The 27716-nt window shown below is 41.6% G+C and overlaps 1 protein-coding gene across 17 annotated transcripts; it reads left to right on the top strand.

The window, feature by feature from the left end:
• The first annotated feature begins 3263 nt into the window (after positions 1-3263).
• CIDEA (cell death inducing DFFA like effector a) lies at positions 3264-26496 on the top strand. 17 transcript variants are annotated; one of them, XR_011139132.1, is made up of 8 exons: positions 3352-3552; positions 7613-7769; positions 7979-8125; positions 10243-10424; positions 13620-15288; positions 16584-16803; positions 19500-19658; positions 25391-26496. XR_011139132.1 is itself a non-coding variant. In XM_068932142.1 (5 exons), exons 1-5 carry the CDS (start codon positions 3515-3517, stop codon positions 13750-13752), a joined length of 657 nt encoding a protein of 218 aa, XP_068788243.1. In that variant the 5' UTR covers positions 3264-3514; the 3' UTR covers positions 13753-17963. The 17 variants fall into 17 exon arrangements, 4 of the variants coding, with proteins under 4 accessions (XP_068788243.1, XP_068788244.1, XP_068788246.1 ...); XR_011139128.1 differs by adding an exon at positions 12680-12883 and having other exon boundaries at positions 13620-16803; positions 19465-19658; XR_011139133.1 differs by lacking the exon at positions 13620-15288.
• Positions 26497-27716: the final 1220 nt, after the last annotated feature.

Raw genomic sequence — 27716 nt, 5'->3', positions numbered from 1 at the left:
GAGAAGTGGCTTAAGCAAACTCATTTAACTTGAACTGCGGCAGACTAGCCTGCGTGGAGTCAGTTACTGCATCTCAGCAAAGGGGCGGTAAGGCAGTAATTTAGTAAGGAGGATTAACACAGTTGCTCACGAAACTCCACCTTCATGTTCACTTCCCTTAGTATCTGCCATGTACTTTGTTCTCTGCATGATTAATCTTTTCAGTGAAGACCGGAGCAAGAGGTCATTAAGTATTCTGGCCTCCTCACCTTCGTCTACTGTTAGTTTTCCCTCTCTGTAAAACAGTGGAATGATTCTTTCTTGGTTTTCCTCTTGCAGCTAATGTTCTTACACTGAATGTTATCTTGTCACATCCATTTCTAACGAGATCGCATTTTTTGCCTTGGCCTGCCAGATTTGGCTCATGCTACTCTTTTGTATTCATTCTTCCTTAGTAGCCAATCTAGTTTCCACTTCCTTCTTACGTTTTAGTTCACAGTTTAACCAAACTGATTATCTTCTTCATTACCTTTCCCCCATCACATTGTATTTATCCCATTAATATTTCTTCAAGAAAATGACAGTTCCCTCAACCTGAAACTTGTCCCACGTGATCCTCTTCCGCAGTCCGCTGAGACTCCTGAAATCTGCTTTATTGAAACTCAGTGCCTCTGCTCTGCTGATCTCCGTAAGACCCACAAACTCTTATTGTGTCATGATTTCAGTTGCACTGCCAGGTTCAAATTCCCAGCTGAATCCTTTCCACTACCCAGAAACCATGCCAAAATATTTGCTATTTCAGACAATAAGACAGTTATTTTCTCTATTTACTCTATCACAAAGTTATGCCCAGCATACTGGGCTTTAAAAACATAATCCTGTTTCTTTGTAGAAATCATACACCTGGCTAAATTAGAAATGTTAAGACATCAAATCCTCTTGCAACACTTGTAACTTGACATGTATCCCTGTAGAGATCTTCCTGGTAATTCATCAAAAGCCATACAATCACCTAAGCAAGATTTTGTTCAAGCAGGGCAAATCAAATCACTGTACGAAAATCCACCACTGCAGTGCTGGTACGGATAGCAATCACTGGCCTTATAGCAGAAGGATAGATATGCAATAAATCCTTCCGCTCTATAGTTTGTTGTATATGGACAAAGTTCATCAGAAACCATTTACCTATACAGTCAGCTCTGCATACATCTTGGACCTCACCTGTATGCTGTCTTGCTGATGTTCAGTGATATTTTATTGCTGAAATGCCCAGCTCCTGGGTCAGTGATTTGACCCAGGAGATGCCTTTATCGCTGCCTGCTCAGAAAAAAGGTACTTCAGCACAGCTTGTGAAGCTCAAGGTAGCACCTCCTCCCTCCTTACAGATCTGGACAGATTTCAAAAGGACATGTTTTTCCTGTTGCTCTTAAGTCAATAGCTAAGTCTGTATTAGCTATGATGGCTGCAATGCAAGATTGCGCTAATGCTGCTGGAGGACTGTGTCCGTGGAAAGCAAGCTGTCTCTGCGTTAGAGCTAGGGCAAGCCTTGCACCAGTGTCATCCTGAGGGCTGCCCGGCAGTAGCCACACTGGTTGGAAGTTTCTGCAGAGACCCATGGGAAGAGAGGCACGTAACTGAAGGAAAGTTAAGCCTCCGCAAAACAAAAATGTCTAGCTCTACCAGATATTTATGCTGCAGCATCTATGGAAAAATCCTTAGAGTTACTCTAATCTCCATATTGCTTCCAATTGGCAACCTTGTCTTGCACAGGCAATGGTGGGGAGGGAGACCATCCTACAAAATATCCTATTTCCTCCCCTCACAGACACTAGCTTATGTAACCACATATGTATGCGTCGTCCTCCCGGCATCTAGTAACTTTTGAACACGACGGGCAATCTCACCAGCCCTCACAGAAGGGTAGAAGCTGCAGATGGAATAAATTCACACAAATCTGAAGGTGAGAGAGGCCCAAACGAGTACTCCCTCCACCGCAGGAAAGGCTGCAGATAAATACACATTAGTTTTTGACAGTAGGGAAACACTTGATAAGGATTCTTTATAAATACTCCACTTCATAGAAATAACTCCCACTGTGGCTCACAATCAAATACAGGATGCAAATCCAGTGGAAAACACGCTGCTTTGATTCCAGTGCTCAGAGAACTATTTACTTTCCCGTCTGCCTCTCTCCTTGTCTTATAGGCAAGGCTATACCACAGAATTAAAATAAAACTGAATGTAGGAGAATACAGAAGAAGAGAGGGTTAACTGGTAAGGATTCCTTCACACCTGCAAGTCCTAAACAGCCTGACCAGGAGGAGATAAAAACCTGTGCTCAGGGCCCTGGGGGAGGTTGTAGGTGTGAGCTTTGCTCTGAGGAAAGGTGCTCTTTACCTTGTCAGGTCTGGTGGGTGATGCCTTCCAAGAACTTGATTTGCCTCAAGATTATGAGGGCTGATAAGGGCTCCAAAACTTAAGTTTGAGGATATCTAGCAGGTGTTGGCCTGACTATTAGAGAAGCCTTGAAAGTAAAGAAATAAGACGAGTGACTCTTCTATCCAAAACAGGCTAGAGCAGCAAAATGGCCCTGGCACTCAGGTAACTACCTATTCCTGACTGTAAAGGTGATGTGAGTGCTGGGTGTAAGGGCCTCTGAGTCTTCTGGATTGAGCCTTTCACTGATCAGTGGTGACAGCAGGTTTCCTGGTTCATCCACTGGCTCCAGGTCAGGGCATCATATCAGAGCTGGATTCTGTGACTTCCTTTTCTCTGTGAGCTAGTGTTTTCATGACTCTCAAAAACAGTAGCTTGTTTCAGAGCTGAGTAGTTCTATATTCATGCTCATAGCTAAATATGAAAAGGAAAAGCTGTATTTGTACCTGTTGTGTAAACAGAGCTTCCCCCTTGGAGGAATAACGCTAAATACCTTCACCAAAGCTACTGTATACGTTAATCCAAGGCATAAGCTTATTGCCAGCTCTAAAATCAGAAGCTGAAACACATAATCTGTTGACTTACTTTAATGCCTAGTGGCTTCAGATGAGATTGGCTTCCACTGTCCCTCGGGCATCGTTCATTGATGCGTTAGCTATAAAACAAAAATTCTTCTCGTTCCTTTCCTAGGCAAATCGTAAGGCAAGATGCGCCGAAGAAAAACCTTCCTTCTTAAACGCTCTAACTTGCACCATTATTACAGCACAAAGGGCATTAGCAATGGGTTTGTAAAAGACTTAAACTTAGCTCAGGCTCGGTATGGCCCTAAACATACTGCAATGGTATTTACTGTTTAGGCGTACGACTCGGAATAAGCCAGCAAAGCGCCGCTCTAGTCCGGCGCTCTCATCAGCGCTCCGGTGCGCAAGTAACGCCGCAGCTCTCCTAGGCAAACCGAAAAGCGGCTGCTGCTACCGCTGCCCCGCGGCGCCCCGAGCCCTTTCGGCGCCGGGGCGGGTCTGCGCCCGGGGCGGAGCCGCTGCGCGCCCACAAAAGCAGCGGGGCCGGCGCGGCGCGGCTCGGCGCGGCGCGGCTCGCTATGGAGGCGGCGCGGGACTACGTGGGCGCACTGGTGCGGTGAGTGCGCGCCCCCTCCGCTGGTCGCCTCCCGCCGCGGGGGTTTGGCGGGGGGGGGAGGCGGGGTGCCCGAGGCTTGCGGCATCCGCTCGGTGCGGGGCTGCGCGGAGCCGGCGGGGACCCTCTCTGCGGAGGTGCTCGGAGGACCTGGAGAAAAGAGCCGAGCCTGAATAACTTGTCCGTCCTAGCTCTTTAGGAGCAAAGGACACTTTCCAAGCTCAAGTAGATAGTAGGGGAGGGACAAATCTGATGAAACTTAGGCTGGGATAGCAAATAGCCAAAAACCTTTCAAGCCTGAGCTGAAGTTCTGCTGAGGGAAGCACGAGTAGGAACTGTACAGTTTTACCCCTCTTTTTGAGGTGTAACAACCAGGATGCAGGACCTGAGGGTGCTGTTGGCCTCCCAGCAAGGACTGAAGCTACCGTGTTGTGAATGAACGTAAGACGAAGCTTCATTTCAGGCATGGAGTCATGGTAGAGTTTATGGGCTGCTTGTATTTCATGGCAACACGGCCTGAATTCGAGGCCTCTGTTAGCGTTTCAGTTGCTTATTACATGTAGAAAGGTCTAATTCTGTGCATCACTGAAAGGCATCTTGTTATAGCTGCTCTTCTGGTATATTTAAAACTATTGTTTTAGCAGAGAAACTGAGTCCCTAATGCAGAAGAACCAGGTTTCCTAACTACTTCCTGGCTTTTTTTTGGCTTAGCTGTTACTGCCAGTGTCATTTGTCTGTGAACTCTAACCTAAAAGCCAAGCCGTGCCATATTCTGAAGCCACTTGTGTTGTGCAATTTGTGACTTTCTGAGTGTAACTGAAGACTGTTGCACCATGTCCTTAAATAAACGTACATGGAATATTGCAAACAAAGATAGTAAAATGTGTGCACTGGGCTTAAGGCAGACTTTTTAATCTCTTTTTTTTCCTCTTCCAAAAAGCTGAATTCATCTGTCCCCCAGCCTCAACACTACACTGAATGCTTGGGACAGTACCTGCAAGTCTCTCTTTAACTGGTTGCAGTTATACAGAACAAACTGGATAACGATCTAGAGTTTGAAGATATTTGCTTTTTTGGTTATAAATACCTCTTTGGAGTTCTTGCATTTTCTACTGACAGCGTCCTTGCTCCTTTAGGGAAGAATGAAGACCTACACCTTTCAACTTTAAAGAATAATAAAACGATGGTGGAGTTGTCTGTATTAATAAGTCATTCAACTTTATTAGAAACCGCTTTACAATGCTCCCAGCATCTGTACCGCTCACTTTCTGACTTGGCTTGATGAGCCTTTAGGAGGAAATGATTTTCAGTAACTCCAATCTAGTAGCGTTTCTGGCATCAGGAATTCTTGTCTGGTTTCTGAGGACTGCTGTGGTAGAAGGTGATCTTTCCAGGAGTGCTGGGCCAAGGTTCGGCTGTCTCAGTCTGTGGCCGTTGTGGGGGCAAAATAGCCAATAGGCCCAGAAGCTGAAGGGTTTCATTCTGTTATCCAAAAGAGTGTAAAGACATGCTGGTTTCTGTTACCTAGCACCTGTCCCTCACCCTGCACTGGAGCCCAGATGCACTGCTTGATAAGCAGACTTAGTTTAGATATGATATTGTTTACTGAAACACAGATGGAGTGGCACTGATGTTAACAGGAGTCCAAGTCTTGGGTAGTTACTTAAGTGACTGGGTCTGCTGGAGCTAATGGAGGTCCTAGTTTAGTAATCTTTTATTCTCTAACTTTTTTCCCCTAGTAAAACTAGGCAACACTGTAAGGTGTGTGTGGTGTTTTTTTTATCTTTGTTTTGGTTTTTTTCTTTTGAGTCCTGGAGAAACTTCTGCTCAGAGCTGCACAAATGGCTTTTATGGCTGGCTCTGGTAGTGCCTGAAATGAACCCTTGCTCCTAAATGATCTTGAGTCCTGCCTGTGTGCCCTGCCTTTGTATCAAGATGTATGTCATGGCTTCTCCTCATATGCTTTGCCTTTTGTGCGTGACAACTTGGCTTCAGTAACAAGAAAGAAAAATTGTTCAACAGGACTGGTATTAGCAAAAAAAGCTATCACACAGTACAGTCGTATACACAAACTTTTCTACATTCTAGTTTTCAATCCGAGTTTTAAATGTATGAGGAGGAAAGGAGCTGTACTAACTCTAAAAGTCGCTCTTGTATCCTGAGTGTCACACTTCCAAATATCTGGGTGCCCTGTGGAGTCGCCAGCCCTGACTTAGCTGAATAGGCTTCATACCTGAGGGAAAGATGCAGGTGATTCAGAATGGGAGCCGCCCATAGGCAAGCGGGGTGACTGGGGCACTATTAAATTAGTCAGTGAAGAGATAAACAAACACACCCTGTCTTAGCACATGGCCCCTTATGGATCTTAAGTGCCTGCCCTGTGTCAGGGCTGTTCTGTCACTCTGTCCTTCTCCCTGGCACTGACCCTTCTCTAGAAGGAAAGTGCTTAGCCCTTTGACTGGAAACATTGCCTGTTTCCTAAAACCATACTGCCCATTCACCCTCACCTGTTGGAGAAGGAGAGAGGTTTCTAACAGCCAAAAGTGTGCATATGTGAAAAGCTAGGGAACCTAGTTTTCAGACAGCACTATCAAGAAGGTATTGGCTTGAGCTAGAACGACACTTCTGAAAATCACCCTCCTTCTAAAAATAAAATAAAAGCTCCAGTAATGCTGAGGAGTTGGTAAGGAAGAGAAACTTTTTTCTTCAAATGAAAGGTAATAGCCTAAACCTGTGCAAATAGCAGTGCAGGATGACAGCAAGAAGGAAACGAATTTCTGAAACTCTGCCTGGCTCTTTGCAAACATTGCTTCCCACGCATCCCAGAAAACATGCTTTAAAAACCAGGTAAGAGATTTGGAAAAGATAGATCTTCTGCCTACTCAGTGTGGATGTATTCAAAAGGCAAAGCTAGGACATTGTGTGTTGACTAACTTGATGCTATTTCATCATTGTTCCAGGAATTCCCTTAATCACTCTTTTGATGCAGAGAAAAAGATGGCCAGTTAACTTCATCCTCCTCTGTGAAAGTGTCTGAGAATGAATAGTTTTTCCGATGTAAAGCTGATCTTTTGCACTGATGTTGGAGAACAAAGCAGTGATGTATCCCTTCCCATCCCTGTGCAATTTAGTATTAAGGAGCTACAGGTATTCAGGGAATAAACCCCAAGAATCTGAAAGAGCAAACACCATCTTACATACACAAGATTTGTTTAAAAAACAGATCAGCCTTTCCAGGTATCATGCAGAAGAGGATTTTTGGCAAACTGTCTGGCTATTGAAGCAGCCAATACAATTTGGCAGCAAAAAACTGTCACCAGATGTAGATGGGAGCAATTCTGTACCTGGGTGTGGGAGTAGATAGTCAACGCTGGTGTGTTCAGTTTTCCTAAGAGAGCCTAAGCAGTCACTGTAAAAACATGTGATTGTTCAGGATAAACTCAGAAGCATCCTTCTGGAAGCGTCAGAATTCTTCTCGCCTCTCTGTTATCGTGCTCCAACACTATCCAGTATGTACTCTGATCTTAACTTTCACTTCATTTGATGCGTTCTCTTCTTTTGATACCTCAGGGCACAAATGAGTCTTATTTTGTCATTTCCAAAACTAGATGGAATGTCGTAGACTGTAGGTAGTTTTTAGGAAACAAACAAATGTCTTAGTTATTTGTAAGTCAATTATAACTGTATAGAAAGGCTCAATTTGCATCGTGATGATAGGGATTTTGCATTTGGATAACAAGAAAATGGTTCAGCCTTCCTGAAGCAAACTCTTATCCTAAATTAGCTGAGGCCTTGACATCAGCTGAGCTGAGCAGTAACTTGGCCCACATCTGCTCAAAATGGTTTTCGTTCTGGAAGTGTTTTCAAATATCACTGGTAAGAGAAAGTTCAGAGACAAGTGTCTGTATGGTTGCATAATATTTAGTTTTGAAAGCAAGCTCCACAAGCCTAATGTGACCTATGAATTGCTCATATAATGTGCTTATGTCACTGAAAGCAAGAGTCCTCCTCACAGTGCTTGACATGACTTTTGATAACTAAGCTGAAATTTTCTTTATCTTAGATCTTTGGTATCCGTGGGAGCATCTGTGGGCGCAGTAACAAAACAGACCCTGTTCCCTCCTCTCATGCCTGCAGGGCGACCTTTCCGTGTATCAAATGCCTCCAGAAGCAGCCGGAAAGGAATTGTTGCAAGCAGTCTGCAAGAGCTAATCAGCAAGGTATAGCAAAAGTTCCTACTCTGGCTGAAACTTATAGTGAAGTACTGTATCCCAGGAAGATAACCCACAGGCTCCTGTTCTTCTAAAAATCATTACTGGGGAAGTTTAAGGGAATGTGGCAGATGAGCAAGTCTGAATATTTAAAGACGGGGGAAAAAAAAGATCAGTGACATGCCCCCTTTCATATGCTATAATCTATCTTATTGCAGACCTTAGATGCTTTCCTTATATCTGCTGGAATAGTCACTCTGGTTTTGGAGGAAGATGGCACAGTTGTAGAAACAGAAGAGTTCTTTCAGTCCCTGGATGATAATACGCACTTCATGATCCTTGAAGAAGGACAGAAATGGACACAAGTAAGTGCACACTTGGAGAGAGGGGAGAAAAGGAAGAAAAGTTCCCCTAAAGAAGACAAGGGTTGCAGATTCATGTTAAGCCTTTCTGGATGACGAATCAAGTTCTTTTTTTGCCCCTTACGTGAACATGGAACTGTTGACAAACAACTTTCATGAATTGAATGAGATATTAAAACTGAAAACAAATTTATAGAAGGAAAATCTCAGTTTTGGAGAAGCTCATTAATAACCTCATTCTTGAGCCTTTTCCTAACATAAAGGAAACGAGGACTGTGTGTTAAGCTAAAAGTACAATCTCCTTAAAAGTTATCTTTTAGAGCCAAAGAAAGCTCAAATTGAGCAATACAAAATAAGTTTTGCTTTGTGGTAAATGTGGTATTTGTTTAGCAAAGACTAGAGAAATGCCTGCGTTCAATCTTGCAAATGGCTAAAAGTTGTCGTCAAGATCTAATGATAGCCTAGGTGCCTTGAGATATTTTAAGAACTGCTTAGCCTGGCTGGCTTTAGCCTTCTAATGCTATGAAATTAGTGTCCAGTTTTTGGTTTTGTGAGTAGCATAGCTGTACCTTAGTAAGAGTCAAATTCTTATGTCCCTTTCCGTGGAAAGATGGTTGCTGGAAAGCTGTTGTCCAACTTTCTTGTATCAAGTGCAGAGAAGGAAACAGCTAGCTTAGGGGCTGTAGCAGGCCAACCCATTTCTGTGTTTTTTATATGCACAGCTCAATCGTTTGGCCCCATTTTTCAGTCTCCTGCTGCAGTATGGGCAGCTCGCATATTTTTCTCCTGCGCTGTCTCACTGGTTTATCAACCTGCTGCACCTGGGCTGTGAGCTCCAAGAGCAGAAAAGAGGCTGCAGCCGGCAGTATGACTCTTACCTAGCTCCTCCCTCCCTCTGCCCTATGTCCCGGTTGGCATGGTTGCAGGACTAGCTTAAACGCTGCCCTTCTTCAGTACGTCCTGACTGACAGTGGAAGAGTACCACAACTCAACCATAAATCAGCTGGAGTATAGAGAAAGCTCTGCGATACTTCATCTAGGTATCCTGAGTGCTAACGGGACACGCTACCAATCGTACCCAACTACATGCCCATCAAAACTTCTGTTGATGGGGGGGGGGCAGTTGTTGGAGCTCAGCTCAGAGACTATCAAAGTAGAAGAAATGGGCTGGCCAATGACATACTGCAGTGCTTAACTGGGTCATGTTTATCTTAGCAGTGTCTGAGCGCTGGGGTAACGAGTATGAAAAGCCCCAGTCTTACACAACTTTATTGCTTCATTTAACATGCAAAAATAGATTGATAGCTGCCAAATTATTAGCCTTTAATAAAAAGTGTTGAGTAAAGTAACGCATGTATCCACTAGATGTCTCTCTAAAGATGGGACTAGCTTACTACTTTTTTCTTTTCTTTTCTTTTCTTTTTTTTCTTGGAGTAAGTGATCTAATCCTGAAAGAGTACAAGGGCTGCTTTCATTAAAACTTGCTGGGCAGAAGAGACTGGAGTTAAGGGAGAAGATAACTTTCCACACTCCTCCTCCTTTGCTTTTTCTTTTAAAAATTAGCATTAAATCCTAGGTGCAATCAATAGCAATTCCCCTCTCCCTGATTTTAGTAGGAAGAAAAGGGTGTTATGAGCCAGGATTGGAAATAAGGACTTAACTTTCACAGATGTCATTTTTGCAGCTATCGATAGGATTGCTAATTAGTACTGTGCTCCTTCCTAAAATGAAGGACCTAATGTCTCATTTCCTGTTGAAATAGCAGGGTCAGCTTCCACTAGGGTTACCTCCTGTGGTATCAGTGTAGCCTGAAAAAGAAACTGGACTAAAGGAAAGAAATATTCAAGAGGTGTTATGTCACTTCAGAGCTTGGGTTTGAAAAACCCAGAAACTGGGTCTGTTTGGAATAGTTTCAGAGGCCTGATCAGGACTTGGACAGAATTAAAAAGCTACAAACTTGCTTTTCTCTAAGTGCTAATGCTTTTAATTTTAATTTAGAATTGATCAAGAATTAGCCTGAAGACTGGAATAAATGAGTTTGCTTCTGAAGAACTGCACCATTAACAATTGTCTTGCTGTATTCTCCAGGCTTATAAACTGTCTCTCTCTTTTTAAATTAGACAAGAAATGGAGTCCTCCCTGTGAGACAAAAGAAGAAAATGGGAGTAGCTAACATCACGTTTGATCTGTACAAACTGAACCCTAAAGATTTTATTGGTTGCTTAAACGTGAAGGCCACTTTCTATGAGATCTACTCTGTGTCATATAATATCAAATGTATGGGAGCAAAAAGCGTATTGCGGTAAGTATACACTTCCAGTGCTAATGAGGCATATGTATTAATAACAAAAATCTGTGTCTGCTTACCAGTTCTGTGAAAGCAGATGTGTTTATAAACTTAATGTTTTTTATTAATCCTTACATATTGGTCAACATGCTGAAGTTTCCAGTTCTCACTGGAAACAGCTGGTAGACAGCTGTCTTACACATACTTTTTTAACCTTTTATAACTTGCTATAGCTCTTCATGGTGGAATCGTAAACTTCCACCAAGACAAAACCTTATCAGCTTTTACTCATAACACTCAAGGTACAGGCTTTTTTCCCTGTTTGAGAGTCCCTCAAAGTTGACTCATTTGATGAATATAGGAGGCTGAGGAAAGAGTACTGCTCATTAGCTAATGCTCTTTAGATGGGTACTTCAATAGGACAAAATGAGATAGGAATCTGAGCCTTAATGGTGGAGCTCTATCTTGAAGCTTGCTCAGATTGTGCAAAACCTGGCTGCGAAATTCACCTCCTGAAAGGCACATGAGGACAACAAAAAAGAAAAGGAAGAAATGATACTCTGGACTATCTTCAGTATCTGTCATCTGTGCTAAGACTGTGATGTCACTGTTTTTAAGCAAGCTAATCTCTAAGCAAACTAACAGAGCTTAGACAGGACCGCTGCCTCCCCCAGAACCAAGCTGTGGTGGATCCTCGGTTTGGCAGGACCGGTTGTTGGGAACTGCTGCCTCGTGCAAAGGCAAAATAATACCTATCTGTCCTGTCCACTGCTTTCAAGTCTTTGCACCTTGTCAAACCAGCTGCGTCTGCCTCTGGCTGAAGAAATAACTCCTTCACAGAGGTACCCTACTTCTGCTTTGACAATTGTTTAAGTTACAGCCCTGAACTGCTCTGCCTGACCTTTGAAATTCTGGTTGAGACACAGCAGTATAGAACTGCTACATTTTGAGGACCAGATCTACTCTGTACAGAGCGGACAGATCTGTATGCCTCTAAGTGGGGTTTACGCTTCACTTGAACAACATGTAGTCTTTAGTTTAAAGTCTTTAGGTAGTCTCTAGCCTCATGATGCAGGCCTTAAATATCATAATGCTAATATTAATCCCTGTTTTATGTCTCACTGACTTCCCCACTATGCTTAGGTGGTCCTTTACTTAATCTTTCAGGCTAAAGCTGGTGCGACTATAAATGAGACTCAAATCTCTGGTTGTTCTACAGTAATTATAGTGCTGTATACTGTGCAGCACTGGCTTCATTAGTTTCTTCAAAGCAAAGGTCTACCCTTGGACAGCTGCACTCCTCCAGTTCCTGTGTTTGTCAAGTCTCTTGAGCCAGAACAAACTCTGATTTCTGGCTATCTGTTATTGCAATGAGTATCAGCACTGAAACTTGCAGCGTTAAAGAATTGTAAGTGACAGTTCTGCCTGCCAACAACCAGTGCAGCTGGTGAGAAAGAAGTGGTGCTGGGAAACAGCTGAAGTAGCTGTGGAGTTCTTCTAGAAGCACAGCTAGTCTACAAAGACTGAACTGTACGGGAAGCACTAGCACAAGGGTGGGAAAATAGCCCACTGGCAGAGAACAGTGAGAAGAGAGGCAATAACCTTGGACCCTCTTGAATCTGACAGTGAGGCAGTCTGACAGTGTCAGACTGTGTCAGTCCTTCTGCTAATGAGTTCTAGGTTACGAACTCTGATGCCATGTCCCTGAGCCCTTCCACAGCGTGTGAAGGGAAACAACTTTAAAATATTGCAGTTAATTGGGAGGGGCTAGCCGCCTGCCAGATCAGATCAGTGCATTTCCCCTACGGTTTTTCCCTTTCTTGTCCAACTGAAGGATCAAATGTTCAGTTCAACAAACAACTTCCTCAGTGGCTTACATGACAACTGCTCTCATGTGCAAGTGATACTGCAGCTGCTCAAAAGCTTGGTACCAGGTGCAGCTTTCTTTACACTGTAAAGCTCATTGGCCTGTGCTGTCTTGTGGAGGGAAGGACATACTGAAATGGCATGTGTGTGGGAAGCATGAATAAGGTACAGTACTTCTAAAGGCTTCCTAGGCTCTAAGGGGCAGTGTATTAAACTCTTGGGAAGCACTGGATTTTGAATGCAAACATTCTTTAATTATGATAGAAAAAAAACTGGATTTGTAAGAAGAGAATTTCCTTGCGTTCTCTGCTAGAACTCAAAGGAGAAGTGAATAGCAACAGTACATTCACAATTGCATAGTTTCTTGGCCAGGAATTCAGAAAATCTTCCCCATCTTTTTGCAGAAGGGGAAGACTGGTCTGGTTTCTGCATTTTCAGAAACTGGTCCCTTTCCAATTTTGGAATCGTTCCAGTTCTCGACTTCCACTTACCTGGTGCCTTAACCTCGTACTTGAAAAGGCCTATTTAACTTTGAGGGGATGAGGCCTGAATATAGCTCTTGGCACTGATGTTTCCATTCCCCAAGAGACAATGGGGACAAGACACAGGTATGACTAAGTTAAAGAATGAGGGACCACTGAAATATGATAATCTCCATAACCTTGATATCCTGTGGTGATCGCATTCTATACTTTAGATCCCTGATGCTTGTCTGGTTTTAGTTTATGGATCTGTATTGATTCGCACACCCTATTATGCATTTGAATGCTGATTTTACGTCTTTGAAGCATTAATGAGTTGGGAACTGAGAATCCCTAAGGCTTGTAGTTTGGGCAGTATTAATGTGCCTGGTTTCACTTGTTTTGCTGTAGGGCATCTTCTGTAATGTAATTGCTCAGCTTCAGTACTAATCAAGCTTGATCTATAGCTGGAAGATGCACAAGATGTCCTCTTAATGACTGGCCTAAAGGTGAGATGCAAAATATATTCATGCTGCAGGACTGCTGCTGGGCTCCCAGGCAAAGTTAAATCTTCAGTGGTCCTCTGGTAGTTTGAGTGATGGTTTTGCAGAAGGCCTGTAAAAGTCTAACAGGATGACAGGCTACTTTGTTAAACGTGTTTTCTGGTTCTGCCTAACATGTCAACAGTTTTCTGTCAATGGGCACAGAAGTAATTGCTTTAAAGAAGGTATGAAAATGACCAGCTGCCCAGACGTGAGGAAGAACAAGAGAATTCTTAAATGTATCTACCTAACTCATCTTAAAGAGCGGTGGGGGGAAGGAACAGCATGATAATGTTGCCTTGCTGGTGAAAGTTTTCTTAAACAAGCGGCTTTTCTTCTAGGAAGGTTCTTCAGCTAATATCCCATGCAGCACAAATAACTGGACAATTTCTTCTCTACACTGGAACTTACATGTTGCAGCTGATGGGTGAATATGAAGAAGACAGCACAGGCGCAAGACCAAAGCGGGAGTAGGGAGCACAGCTGCACTTCTAATATTGGATCCTTTTGCTTAAAGATGCTCTTTTGCCCAATTTTGATTGTGATGATGTTAAAGTAGGGGCTGTCCACAGAGGTGAACTAACCTTTTTTTCCCTGTGTGGGAATGCTTGTAGACCTTAGCCATAAAATGTTTGGTGTTCACAGACTCTTACGGAAAAAGGATGGGTGCCTAATGTTTGAGAAGTGGGCAAATGGAGAGAGGGCAAAACTGCTCCAGCAACTCAAAATAGAGAATCGGTGTACTTGGAAGCATACAGGCTTTGTATCTAACTTTTTTTTTTCTTGCACTGATCAAAACATGGTTTGTGTTCACGGCTGTCTACTTGCCTTCTGAACAGATTGGACTTTAAAGGGTTTGTTTGGGCTTTTTGTTTTTTTGTTTTTTAATCCTCAGCACTGCTGGTACTAGCATTCCGCTGGGACTGAGGTACAAAAGGGTAGAGTGTACTTATTTACAATAGGAACGCACAATGTAACTGAATTCTGGTTTAGTAAATCTGACTAATCACATGAAGGCTAACTGGAGGAAGTACAACTACTAAGCAGAAGCTTAAAACCTTTACTTGCTTTAAGAGAAGTAAGGCTAACCATTTTATATAACTCCTTACACTTTTCTCGAAACCTACAGACAGTTCTGGCTGGTTTAACTCATACCAGTTGAAGAAAATGTTATATCCCTCTAATGGCGTTCAGTTCTGCCGAAAGCATTGAATAATTTGCCTTTGTTTCAGGAATATGGCTTACAGGCAACCTCCTGAATCTTCCTTCAGAGGTTAAACCTTCACTTCTGTAATTTTTACTCTTCAGCTACAAGACGTATCTTAAGTACAGCTTGGGATGTAGCGTCACATGTAGTATGGATCTGTAGATACCCCCGAACTCAATGCCCCTGTGTTCAGGGGAGAGCAACAGGACACTGTCTAGACTTGCATAACATATATATGTTCTGAACTGGATATTTGCAGTTTTATAATCTCCCAAGACAAGCTGTGTTACAGGGCAAAGTTTTTAATCTTTAGGTAGAATTGTCCAGAATGCCTTCTGCCGTTTAGTGAGCTGCTAGAATGACTTGTTTCCAGCAAGTGTCTCCTTAACAGTGTAAACAAAGCGGAAAACAAACAGCGGTGGGGATCTTGTGTTAAAATGCAGACCTCTGTTGTTGAAGGCGAAAAGCCTAACTATTGTTGTAGGGATTTCTTGAGGTTTTCATTTGATACATGCTTAGATATGTGCTTAGATATATTCTTCCTTGAGAACGAAACACTTAGAGATAGCAGATACTGGTACCTGTGTCTCTGACAACAGATGCTACCTAGGAAGAGAAGCTCCAGTGACAGGGAGAACAAGTGGAACTGGGGGAAAAAAGCAGTGAGCGCAAAAGGGAAAGGATGCCCAGATGCCTTCCACACCTCTGCTGAGACAAGAATTGTTTAACCATCAGCTGCACTGATTAGCCCTCTTCTGGGGTCAGAAAGCAGAAGAAAATCTAATGTTCTGAAAGAGTAACAGGTAGGCAGAAAGCCAAGAATCATAGCTGGCAGTATCCATTCTGATCTATCAGCTGGGTGTGTTCACTTCAAATGTCACTAATACACAAAAATATTGCTCTCACTTTCATCTGCAAATTTCACCGTCATATCCTGATTTGTGCCTTCCCTTTAAGGATCTGACTTGGCCAGCTGAAGCTGCATCTTTCAAATCACTCTTTGTTGTGATGAGAAGCAGCCTAAAGGCCAGTCTTAAAGGGACTGACAAACAAGTTTGCCAGGTCTCCATCTTTCTCTTCCGTAATGGTTGTTGCAAATGAGTAGACAGCTAAGAAAGAAACCGTGTCTCTTCTGTTTTCCATCCACTTCTGAGTGTTTGCTCTCTCTTAGTGTGAGAGCAAGGGAGAGGCAAGGCTGCAGGCAAGGGAAGGGCTAATTCTTACTAATTTCTCTCAGGGAAGAGTGGCTGCAACTTGTAGCGCTGTCAAGTTTCCTCGGGAAGAAAACACTAAAGCTACTCTGCAGCTACTGAGAAAGAGCTTATATTAAAATGAAAGCTTATTCTCCATGTGCATTGTTCTCTTCCCCCAACACACTCTGAAATAGTGATTGTTGCCTTGGTAATTGTTGGCCAAGGTCTTTCTACGCATATCAGGGAATAGCATTTAACTGATGCAGTGCAAGGGCCTTGTCACTCACTCTTTCAGCTCTTAACGGCCATTTATTCTATTAAAACAAACCTATCTTTTGAAAGTAAGCTCTGCATAATGCTCCTAGGAATACACAATACACATGTTGGAAATGGGAGCACCAACATTAAAAAAATGCACTGTATGCACTAACCTCTCTATATATTACCTCTTCAACATCTGTAATACAAAAGCTTTTGCAAGTCTGAACTGTGCAGATTTCAAATTCCAGCCTTCTATAGCTGGAGGGAATTATTTCAGAACTAACTCTCCATAGTTTCCAATGGCACTATATTAAAATTTAACACAGTCCAAAGGACTAACTTGGTATGAATTTGAAATGTTTTCAAGTGGCTGCTTTCCTGAGAGCTTAACATGTAACACTTGAGCTGTTGAAGGTCATCTGAGCTGCGAAGTCTGCATCTCAAAGTATCTGCCTGTTCTAATTCAAAATGCAAGCAGCTGAACAAAGTAGCTCAAATTTGATATTTCCTCAGGATGGGAGAAGTGTCTTTGAAAACTCTAAGTGTTTGAAATTGTTCCATTGCTACTGAATTTGAATTTTGCTACAGGTTTAGTATTTGGGGGATGATATTTGCTACTGTAAAAAAAATTTTTTTTTTTCCAGAGACAAAGGTTTGGCTTTGAGTCAGACTGGAGGAGTTCTCTGAATTGCAGCCACTTTGATTTTTAGAGCCTGCTGAAGAGACATAGCTTTCACTTCAGCTGTATGTGATACACAGCAAAGAAACTTCAGTGTTTTCTAGCTTCCAGAAAACCACATGCAAGCGGTGGGCGCTATTTCGAAAAGAAGAAAAAAACCCACAAGCAAAGGCTCTTAACTGCAGGTATGCAGAGATGAAGCTAGCTTTTCTACTTTATATTTTAACTTTAATTTTTATTTTTATCTCATTTAATCTGCACTTGTTACTGTTGCAGTCAAGGCTGGTAGCACTGAAATGTCAAAGGTGTCAAACTCGTTTACTGCCGCCTTGCTTGCACTAGCCCTTTTGCCTGTTGCTTTGCATCACTTACTAACAATCCAAGGCACCAAGTCATACTCTCTAGTTACCAAAAAAGGAATTTTCACTGAAGTACTCGATCTTGTTGACTCAGGCACTATTCATGAGCTGCAGGCAAAAACAAAGCTGCTCTCTTCACAACTAGAATGAAGAATCTACTAGCTGCTTTTTGTGCGTGATTCAGAATGTATCATTACTTCATTTCCTTCCTTTCATAAACACATGAAGCTGTTGCTTTCTTACACCTTTCTAGTCTTTCAGGAGACATGGGATTGTAAACTCTTCTGTCTAGGGGCAGAGGATAAGGCAGGGTCTAAATTCCTTAGACTATTCAGATTATGCTCTAGGAAACACCCCAAATCCCTTAACTAAGGAGAAAGGAGTGGCTAAAGAAAGGAAAATGGGACTTCAGGCTTGAAGGTTTTGTTGGTAGTGTGTAGAGAGGTAGGCGTTTGAAAATTAGGAAATGTTGGTAATTCTCAATAGTACTGTGAAGACAATTACAATACATGGGATCGTTTGCAACTGACTAGAATTATAACTCTAAATCATTTCAGCATACTTCTTCCTGAGACAGCACTTGAATTAAAGGTGCACGCTTCTTTTAATTAAAAAAAGTGTTTAAAACTGAAATAGTATATTTTTGATTTAATACCTCTGGTTTTACTGGAGATATTAACATGATTAACATGCCACTTTAGCTATGCACTAGTAAGTAATTCTTATACGGTTTAGCATTTATCATTTTGCTGTTTCTACCTTACCTTGTTATATATCCAGTTAAAATATTTATAGTCAGAAGTATTGCTGTTTTGCTAAGGGGGAAGATGGTGTTTTACCACTTCACAAGTTTCAAGCCTACTAGTTTAACTTGCTATGAAATTAACATGGGTAGGAATTATGATGTGTCGGTGATGGCAAAATGTTCTGGTGTGTGGTGCCAATTTTAAGAAACACTGTCCATGAATAAATATATTCAGATGGTGGCTTTGGATGATGCCTCTATTAATTTCCAGAATAACTTATTCATGAAATAATCATGAATGTTAACGGATCTCTGGTCTGCCCCAGTTTCAAAATGCTGCACTGCAGCACAGCGGTAACTGGATACTATTATAAGGCTCTCAGCTTGAACTCTCTCCTGCTGACTCACTTTCTGGCCTCGGAGAAACCATGCAAACTGTTTCCTTTCATATGAAAGGAATGCCTTCGTCCATCTCTCTTACCAAAGCTGTAAAAGACTACACACTACTGAGTATAGGAGATAGGCTTGGGAAATCTCTGATAGGAGTTGATCTTTTTTCATTAAATAGAGGAAAGTTCAAGAATCTAGTTTATAATGCCTCATGGAAAACTTCCTGCAGTCACATGTAAATACACAATAGTACATATTTCCTTCTTGATTGCATGAAAATATGGATTTAATTTAGTAGAATATCCAGATTTCTCTAATCCAGGATTAATTTAGACTTTAGGAGAAACAGAATGTAACTGTGATATCAATCTAGCACACTTCTGCCTAGTAAGTACATCCTGTAATTATCTTAAGTGGCAGTTTTGCAGAGTTTCACTATTGATTTATATCTCTTAGTGAACAGTTTCCCCTCTTCTGGGAGAACCAATGTCTGTTTTCTTGCTGTAGAAAAGCACAAAATAGCACAAAATTTTTTTCTCTTACAGAGAAAAAAATAAGCTGCCTATGATGTAGCCGGTGAGTAAAATTAGCAGCAGATCTGACTGAGAATATCCTCTGAGCAGTTATTCACAGGTTTGTTTACAGAGACAAACCCAAGTTATGGACAGGACAGGGTCAATAGTTTGTATCATGACTGCTGATAAAATCCTGACCTCAATCGTGAGCTGCCTTTTTTTTTTTTTTAAGATATTTCTAAAGTCACAGATCAATGTGAGTTGTTTATAATAGGCTTCTCCTAGTATAGTCTCAATTATGAATATTTACTAATAAATGTTCATTCTCATTTGAAAAAAAGAACACTGACGTAGTACTAACAATTATTTTATAAAGTAGCTAATGAAATGTAATACTAGAAATATATCCTAATAAACTTTGGAATTAGTATAACATGTCCCTTGCAGTTCCAACATAAGTAGTACATGATCATCAGTTTCCTTAAGTCTGTTTTAATAATTAGCCAGAGTATATAATGTATAAATTAGATTTGTCTTTTCAGAGTAATATAACTACTGTCAGCATCACAGGTTGGTTGTGAGCCTGTTGTGTGTTTTTAAAAAAAAAAAAAAAAAAAAGCTTTAAGAGCCTCAGATGACAACTGTACTTGAGAAAACAGTAGTTTAATAGCATGTGGTTAACTCATCTATAGAAATAGAGAAATATCAGATATCTAAGAAGTCCTTTTAAGTCCAGTTAGGTATAATAATTTCTGACCATTTTGCAATTATACTGTGAAGTCTGTAATCACTTATGTTAGAAACATTTCTAACTGCAAAACATTTTGCCTTGCGTAGGTACTTGACTTGGTTTGCTGCTTGTCTTTATTTAGTAGCGTTTTTAGATGCCTGTCCTCAACCTCCAAAATCAGGAAACAATAAGCAAGAATACATAAATAACCTTATTTAAGAATAAGAAGGACTGTAGATTTATTACTGAACCAGACAAATTGGAAGTCTGCAGAGGTACTCTGTATTTTTCTCTTGAAAAGGTAAAGTGAAAATGGTTTGTTTCAGTGATTTCTGGACCAAAGGCACTTAATTTAGACATTTCTCAGCTACAGGTTTCTTGCTTTCTTGTCTGCTTAGGGAAGCTGTCTCAGAAAACTGCTACAGAATATTATTCTAATCTGCACCCAGCTCCCCGCACGAATATGCTTTCCAAATTAAAGTCAGCATCTTCCACAAGAGCTACTGTGTTCTCAGAGAGAATTGATTATTCAACAGTAAACCCATTTTATCTGAAATCAGCAATTACTAAGCAGTTGCTACAAATGGGTATTCCCATTTCCCTGTACAGAAAAACCATTTCATCCTTGGATGGGGTGATTAAGCTGGTTTTACTCATCATTATAAGCATAGTCTGCAAACTACATTAATGTCAGAATTTCATCTAGATAAAGAGTATAGTCTGTAATGGAATTTCACCTCTGATCATTAGATTCAGTAAACAATTATCTTCTCTTATTATTTCTTGGTCCTATCTGTCCCTGCTATGGTACCAGTGCCTTAGTTTTTACAGGACCTGTGATCAGTGAAAACAAAGCAGTTTTTGTCACTAGCTGCATCAGCAATGACTAAAGGCAGTAGTAATCAAGTCACTTTTGTTTCTTTCAATTACACTTCAGTGAAGATATTCCCCAGAAAATTACAACTGCTGGTAGAAGACCTTCGCTTTTCTCTTGGAAGTTCCCACTACTTTCACACTGCTCTAGCTTTTCTTCATCTAAACCTTTCTCTATGTGATGCTGCTACACAGCTGTCATTAGCTTCATGCACTCAATTCCTTCTGCTGTTTTTCTGTACCCTACCTCCTTTAAACATGCTACCTGTTCTGCTGCACCGTTGTGCTATTCAGGTTATGGTCTTCTATCCCCTTTTCCAGATTCACTTCTTCCACGTTCCAACAAAAAATACTTCATAACTGAGGAAAAGTGGTGGGGGAGAATATCTCTAAAGCAACTGCAAACCAAAAAAGAAAAAAGTCTCATCTGTCTTGCTCTCTCTATTGTTCATAGTAAGTGTTTTTAGGCAGAAATGCTCTGTCTCCATTTTTATGTAGCGTTTTTAGGATACCTGTGCTCTGTGTTAATGAAGTCCTGACACACAGTTTTTGACCAGAGGGCAGCTGTCTATTCCTGGCAGATCATATAGGCCACACTTAACATAATTAGAAATTTCTATTCAATATAGAGATGTGACACCACAATGAAATCATTTGACACAGAGATGTGTCTCTCTGCAAATTTTCTGTGCACAGGCAGTAACTGTGTCTCCACACCCTTCCTGCAAAGCAATGGCATTCTGTTGTGCAGGCAACATATTGTAATCCCATATCCTCCTGTATTCTGGTACACTGTTTAACAAATGGACCATGAAAAGGATTATTCAGCGTAGGGCGGGCAGTGGGTTGAGCCCTGGCCATAGGCCAAACTGACCTCTTACATTCTTAGCATTCATAAGCCTTTAAATCATTAATATGGTAATGCAGCTAATAGGCTGCCGTTTGAGGCAACAGCATATACCCTCAGGCTCGCTACTGCAGACTGATTTTCTAAAAGAAAAATGACCAGTTCTCTGTGTGTGAATGTTGTCTTCCCCTTTTAATTCTTGATCAGTGGGATTTTTCAGCTGTTTATGTGCAGTTAATATCAGAGCACATTCCTTCAGTGGCAGACCTACCCGCCCTTGACAGTGTTACAGATTGTCCTGTTAAAAATAAGCCAGGCTTTGTTGAGTTGCAGCCTCTGTTGTGCTGTTTGTACTAAGCCTGGATGGAATTGCGAGGAATGGTGCTCTTCTCCTTGCAAATGTAACCCGAGAGAGTCATTTGTCAGCACCCTAGAAGTGGTAGGCTGCTTTGGTTCGGAGACGTGTGACAAATGAACAGAAGCTGTGTTAGCGAGTGAAGGGTGGCAGCCAGGAGCCCCTCACCATCTAAGAAAGAGGGAAAAGAAGAAAACTGTGACTCACCTGTGAAACCTGAGACCAGGAAGGAGCAATTTATAATTGATTTTAGCTGTCAAATTACTCCTAAAAAATAAATGTTTCTCACAGTGAGAGGAATCACTTTTATTTGAAAAGCTACACATTTCATCTCAAATATATACTTTCCTTAGTAAGTATTAAATCACTGACAGTCTAGACAGGACTCCAACCCATTGTCTTAGAGGTCTATTGCTTTTTCTTTGTTCTCAGAGAATAAAACCATGAGAAGTTATTCTGTGTAACACAGCTTACACCTATCCTTTCCCCCTTCCCCTTCTACACACTAAATCCAGTTATCTACTGTCAAGTGTTGCAAGGTGTTTTACTCAAGATTCTTGAGCAGACTGTGCTGGATGGGGTAAGATGCACGTGCTCTCCTGCTTCAATAGCAAGTTAAAAGACAAGAAACAAAGTCTTCTAAAACACAACCATTGGCTGTGCTTGGACCTGACTGGCATAATTCTAAACTACCTGAGGAAAAAAAATAAGTAATAGACTGGTAAAGTTTGCCACGCACTTAAAAACCTTCAGGGCAGTCAAAACTACAGTCAGTTGGAGTGAGTTTCAGAAGCATTTCTTCATACTGATTTGAATAAAACAATACCTGATTAAATTTAATATCTATAACTGCATAATACAGGGGAAAACAACTCTCTGTATCTACTGTGAAGGGATCCAATTTACCTATCATCACTTTCAAAAGACATCTTGGAGTTAGTGCAGATAGATCAGTGAAAAAAAATTTAGCTCAGAGCTCAGCAGCAGTCAAGAGGGCAAACACAATGTTAACACTTATTAAAACAGAACAGAGCAGAAAGTATCATATGCCACTGCATAAATCTATGGCCAAGGTTTGGATGCCGTGTTCAGTTCTGGTCGCTCCTATTTCCAAAAGGCTGCAGTAGAGCTAGTATAGATGCAGAGAAGGGTGACTATCACAGGTGTGAAATGTCCTCAAATACAGGAACATTGACTAGACTAGTACTTTCAGTTCAGAAAAAGGCGCATAGGAAAAAAGAGGACAAAGCAGAAGTAGTAAGAACTTTACCTGACACAAAACTACAACAGTCATCAGGAACTTTTGGTCACTATTTCTTAGAATAGAAGAATCATGGAGCACCAAATTAAAGTAGCAGCTTTAAAAGAGAAAGTACATCTTCACAAACAGAATTCAGCTGTGGCAGTTAATGCTGCATGATACTTTGGAGGCTGAAAGTGTAACAGGGTTAAAAAAGCAGTTAGGCAACTTAATGGATGCTGCAAAATGACTGTTAAATATGATGCTGCAGATCCAGTCCTTGGTTCAACAAATCCTTAACTACTGATTGCCAGGAGTTAAAAGGACATGCTGGGGGGAAGTGTCATTATACTCTTTCCCTAGCACCCATCACTGGCTACTGCCAGAGGTGTAATGCGAGACTAGACGGATCTTCAAGTGCAGCTGCTGTTAGGGTACTCATGTCCTGCCTAGTGACAGGACAAGAGGCAACGGGCATAAACTGAAACACAGGAAGGTCCATCTGAACATGAGGAAAAACTTCTTTACTGTGAGGGTGACTGAGCACTGGAACAGGTTGCCCAGAGAAGTTGTGGAGTCTCCTTCCCTGGAGATATTCAAAACCCACTTGGAGACGATCCTGGGCAATGTGCTCTAGAGGACCCAGGTTGAGCAGGGAGGTTGGACTGGATGATCTCCAGAGGTCTCTTCCAACCTTGGCCATTCTGTGATTCTGTGATGTGGTCAGAAGATGCTATTTCTTTTGACAATCTTTAGTGCCACTGCTCTCTAAAAGACCATTTTCTCCTCATTCTGATGTCTCCTGCACTCAAAACACTAAGGCTGTACTGATAAGCTCCGCACTGTATTGGCATCTATTCGGAGCTGACTAAGCTCCGAACGCAAGTCAGCAATATCTCAGATTCATCATCCTCTTGCAGCTGTGCCTCTCACTCTCTGTATGTTACAGATAATACAGAGTATACGTTCCAGCTAAAATTTGTTTTCACTCTGTTCCTCACCCAACTCAGACCCCCCCGAAATCTCTGACATACAGATAGACTGCAGAGCTGACTGGAGATAAATTCCTGCCTTAATTTTGTATTGCTGTGCTCTTTTGGTTGCAGCTGTAACAAAGCACTAAGATAAGATACTTTACTGACCTTGCTGAACAAACAGTGCAGCCTGTTCTCTGAATTCGTTTGTTTATGCAGCTAAGTCACCTATTAAAATGAAAGTTAAAAACATAGCCGCACCAAACACATTCTGCCTGACATAACAGGCAGGTACATGCCTATCTTTTCTACAGCTGCTGCAGCTATTGCATAAAAATAACTACCACCAACCCTGCAGAAAGTCCTGATTGAATGACTGATAACTCTGAGGCTGAAAGCAAGGAGAAACAAAGGGCTGAAAGAAAATGCTGGTTTACAAAGGACAAAAAACGTGTTACAAATGAAAATACAATAAGGGTCCCAGTGCTGGAAAGTGCAAAGGCAACTAGACTGAAACACAAGTTAATATTCAGGCTTAGGCTTTTAGTATTTTTCCATTCATCTTGTCAAACAGTCAGAAAAGTGTGTGAAGATGCAGCTGAGAAACACCTTCCGATGAGATGGTAGAATTCCTTCAGTGTTGCCTGGAGCTCTCTCAGACACGTTAATTTCATAAATAAACATATTTAGCCCTAACTTACCGTAGTCATTGTGACCTTCATTTTAACATTACGAGGTTCAGACTACATCTTGTGTACTGAGATGCCCACAACAGCATTACCTCTACTGACTGCTGCTGTTACAAAGCAGACAGGTGGGCAGCATTAAAGCAAACCCTCCGTACTCAGTGTGAGCAGAGGTGGCAATTAGTGACACCACAGCTTTCACAGTAACAAGCCTAAAAGGTGTGGGGGGGGAACGAGAAACTGTCTGAGGACTTTTGTTGACTTCTCTAGGAAAACTATATAGGCTACAAAACACCTACAATAAATATATATGCTGGCTTTAACCTTATTAGACTGCATGCTTTTGTGATTGCTGCTGTCTCCCTTCCCCTTTTGAAAAGTTTGACCCTGCCGGCTAGTCATAGGGCTGTTTCTAGACTTTCTGCAGCTGCAATATCTCTGGGACTCATATGTCTGTCAAATGTGGTCGCAATAGGTCATCATACTGCAAAAGTGGTGGTGGAGATGTACATGCACCCACTTACACAGACCAAACCTTCCTCAGGAAGCCAGGCCAAAAACCAAAGGCAAACCATTTTAAGATTTTTCTTTCGTTCTTTCTTTTTTAACATGAGCAACTTAGATTAATGGGAGAAAGAAACTACACCAACCCTGGGACCCTCCTCTTCAAGGCTACTGTGGTGTAAGTGCCATTTACTAGCCTGCTACAAACTGTCAACAGCTCCATGTGTATTATGTTTACTGCTTTGGTAGTTAACATAAATGCTAACAAGCTTTACAACACTGGATGGACCCTTGTTGATATTCTTACATATCAAAATACAGCCTATTTTCTTTCTAAAAAAAGGGACTAGTAGGGAGCAGCAGCTATCGTGTTAACTCTTCTGCTATGCCAGGAACTTCTCTATGGTCCTTAAAAACTCCTCCAGTAAATAGAAATAGTTGTGGCAACAACACTGATATAAACACAAATGTGTTTCCTGAAAAGCAGGAAGCAGCTTAACAATCATATCATATGACCGGCTAAATACAGAAGAACTTTGCTGGGGTTTTTCCAGGGCATTAAAGCAAATTTCCATGTGATCCTGTGGAAGAGATGACTATTGCCTAGCCTGCTATTACTGGAAAATCCTTCTACACTGTAGCATGGGCACCTCACACATTTTATCCTGCCTTATGAAGTTCATCATCCTGTAAGGCTCCATTTTTATTTTAGCCTTTACAAGAGCAAGAAGTACACGATAAAAGTTTAAAACTGAGAACTCTGGAGATTTTTGTTTTCTGTTTCACCGAAAACCCACGATCACAGACAAGGGCCCTGCAACCTTCTCCACATTGCCCGACCAGTTTGTCAGGACCATGAAAGAGTAGTCTTTTCAAGGAAGCTGGACCTGCCACAGGACCCATACTAGTATTTCATTTGCTGTTACTCTCTGATATCACTGCTAAGACTTAACAGCCAAGATCTTTGTCACTGCTGACTGACAGGGGTACAGAAGAACTCCATGCAGCTCCCTTTGGAGCAGCAAAGAGCTGTTCAGTGGAAACGAACTGTTCTAGGCTTTCATTAGCCAGGAATCTCAGACTGATCCAGACTAGGCCTAGCAGTCAAACGTTCCTTTTCCCACGTCCTGTCTATCATAAAGGATCATGCCACCCCCCTACTCCCCAAAATGCAATTGTGGACCTCTTTTACTATTTAATCTTGTGCTTCTATGCTTGGGAGGGAGAGATATTTTGAGAATGTAAGTCATGTAAACCGTTTGAAAGGCTGACTGGAACATGAATTCGCAAAGTCTGACTGATAGTCTGTAGCTATTGGGAGAGCTTGCAGAATTTTCAGGGCTACATATATTAACTCTTTTTTTGTGGGGGGAATTTAATAGCAGAGATGGAGTTAAAATTGCAAAAGGAAGGAAAAGAAACTGAAACAATGAAAAGGGGGAAATCTGCAAGTAAAAATGTTAAGAAAGTTTTCTTTTTCTTTCGTGCATAGAGAAAATAATGCATACTCTAAATGTTAAATTAGGCAATGAAGTGAACGGGAAGGAGAACAAGAATGTGACTGAGTTGAAAAGGTTAGAAGTCAATATGCATTATAGGTATCTGAGAAAGAGACTACTTAGCAAAATATCACAAATAAAAATCCATTGTACAGAATTGACACTGTGTTCCTATGTTAATCTATTTATAAAATGGATCTTATGGACTCAGTCAGGTGAGCTACCTAGGGAGAAATCTTTAAAGACATTTACAGGTCTTTAGTGGGGTTTTAAAACCCCACTAGTAATATCCACGAGTAATCCATAGCAATTAAGTACATAGTAGGATTTTGAAACACCTAAGTGCCTTTAAACAAGCCTACCAGCACTTAAACAACCAAGTGTTGTTTAAACAACCAAGCCTATAAACACTTAAAGATAATGTATAGGCTTTTGCTTCTGCAGGTTATAATGGCACCTGGATCTCCTGACTCAGCTAAACTACTAAGTAAACACAAGCGTGGATGAAAAGGATTTGAAGGTACATTTACATTCAGTGACCAACAAGTGGGTGTTACCTCTTTTCCCACTACTAGCAACAAAACAGAGCAACTGCAGGCCAATTCAGCTCTGACTGAGTGTTAGAACATATTTAAGGGTATAAAATGTGTAAAAGTGAGATGCAAATACTTTGGGTAAACTGTTACTCACCTTCATCTACCTCCACAGTTCTCCAGTCTTACACTTAGCTAATTATTTTGTATGTGTGGGAAACAGGCTAAAGTGTTGGCCTCTAAATGTTATTTATGTTTGACAAACGGCTACTCACAGGCAGTACATGAACCTTTGGAAGGAGACGGACACTGGTTGGTACGATCTATATAGCTGTTGAGGGGGGCATGTGGATTAAAGGTTCCACTATATTAGCCAATATTCCCTCACATAATCTTTTACCTTCACTGGCCTACCTATATCCATTATTTGCTTTATCCATATTTTTCTGGGTGAGGGGGCTCACTATTCTTTGTGCACAGGTGTGTATGGAGGTCTCAGTGCCAGCAACTGAAGCGGGGCCACTAGTCATAGGGGCTATATGTTTGTGATGCCAGCAACTGGAGAGACCAGAATGCATGCCCATTGTGTGAGTCTACATGTCAGTGTGTAACCCCTAGCAAATATCAAACCAGGCTAGCTGGTGAGAAGGGCAAGAGGCTTGGGAGCCAAGTATTAGAGCAGCCATGAGTTTGGGCTGGATGCTGGAGAAACCAGAGGGGGTCTGAGAGTCGGCTACTGGAGGGAGCAAGGGGTGTAAGCTAGCTACCACAGAGACTCTTGGGTCTGGGAGGTTGGCAACTATTCATGTCAAAAGTTTGGACCAGCTGCCTGGGAGACTCATTTGCAT

The sequence above is a fragment of the Struthio camelus genome, chromosome 2, assembly GCF_040807025.1.
Source record: "Struthio camelus isolate bStrCam1 chromosome 2, bStrCam1.hap1, whole genome shotgun sequence".
Lineage (NCBI taxonomy): Eukaryota > Metazoa > Chordata > Aves > Struthioniformes > Struthionidae > Struthio > Struthio camelus.
The sequence above is the reverse complement of the archived record's forward strand: the minus strand, read 5'-3'. Positions and strand labels throughout refer to the sequence as shown.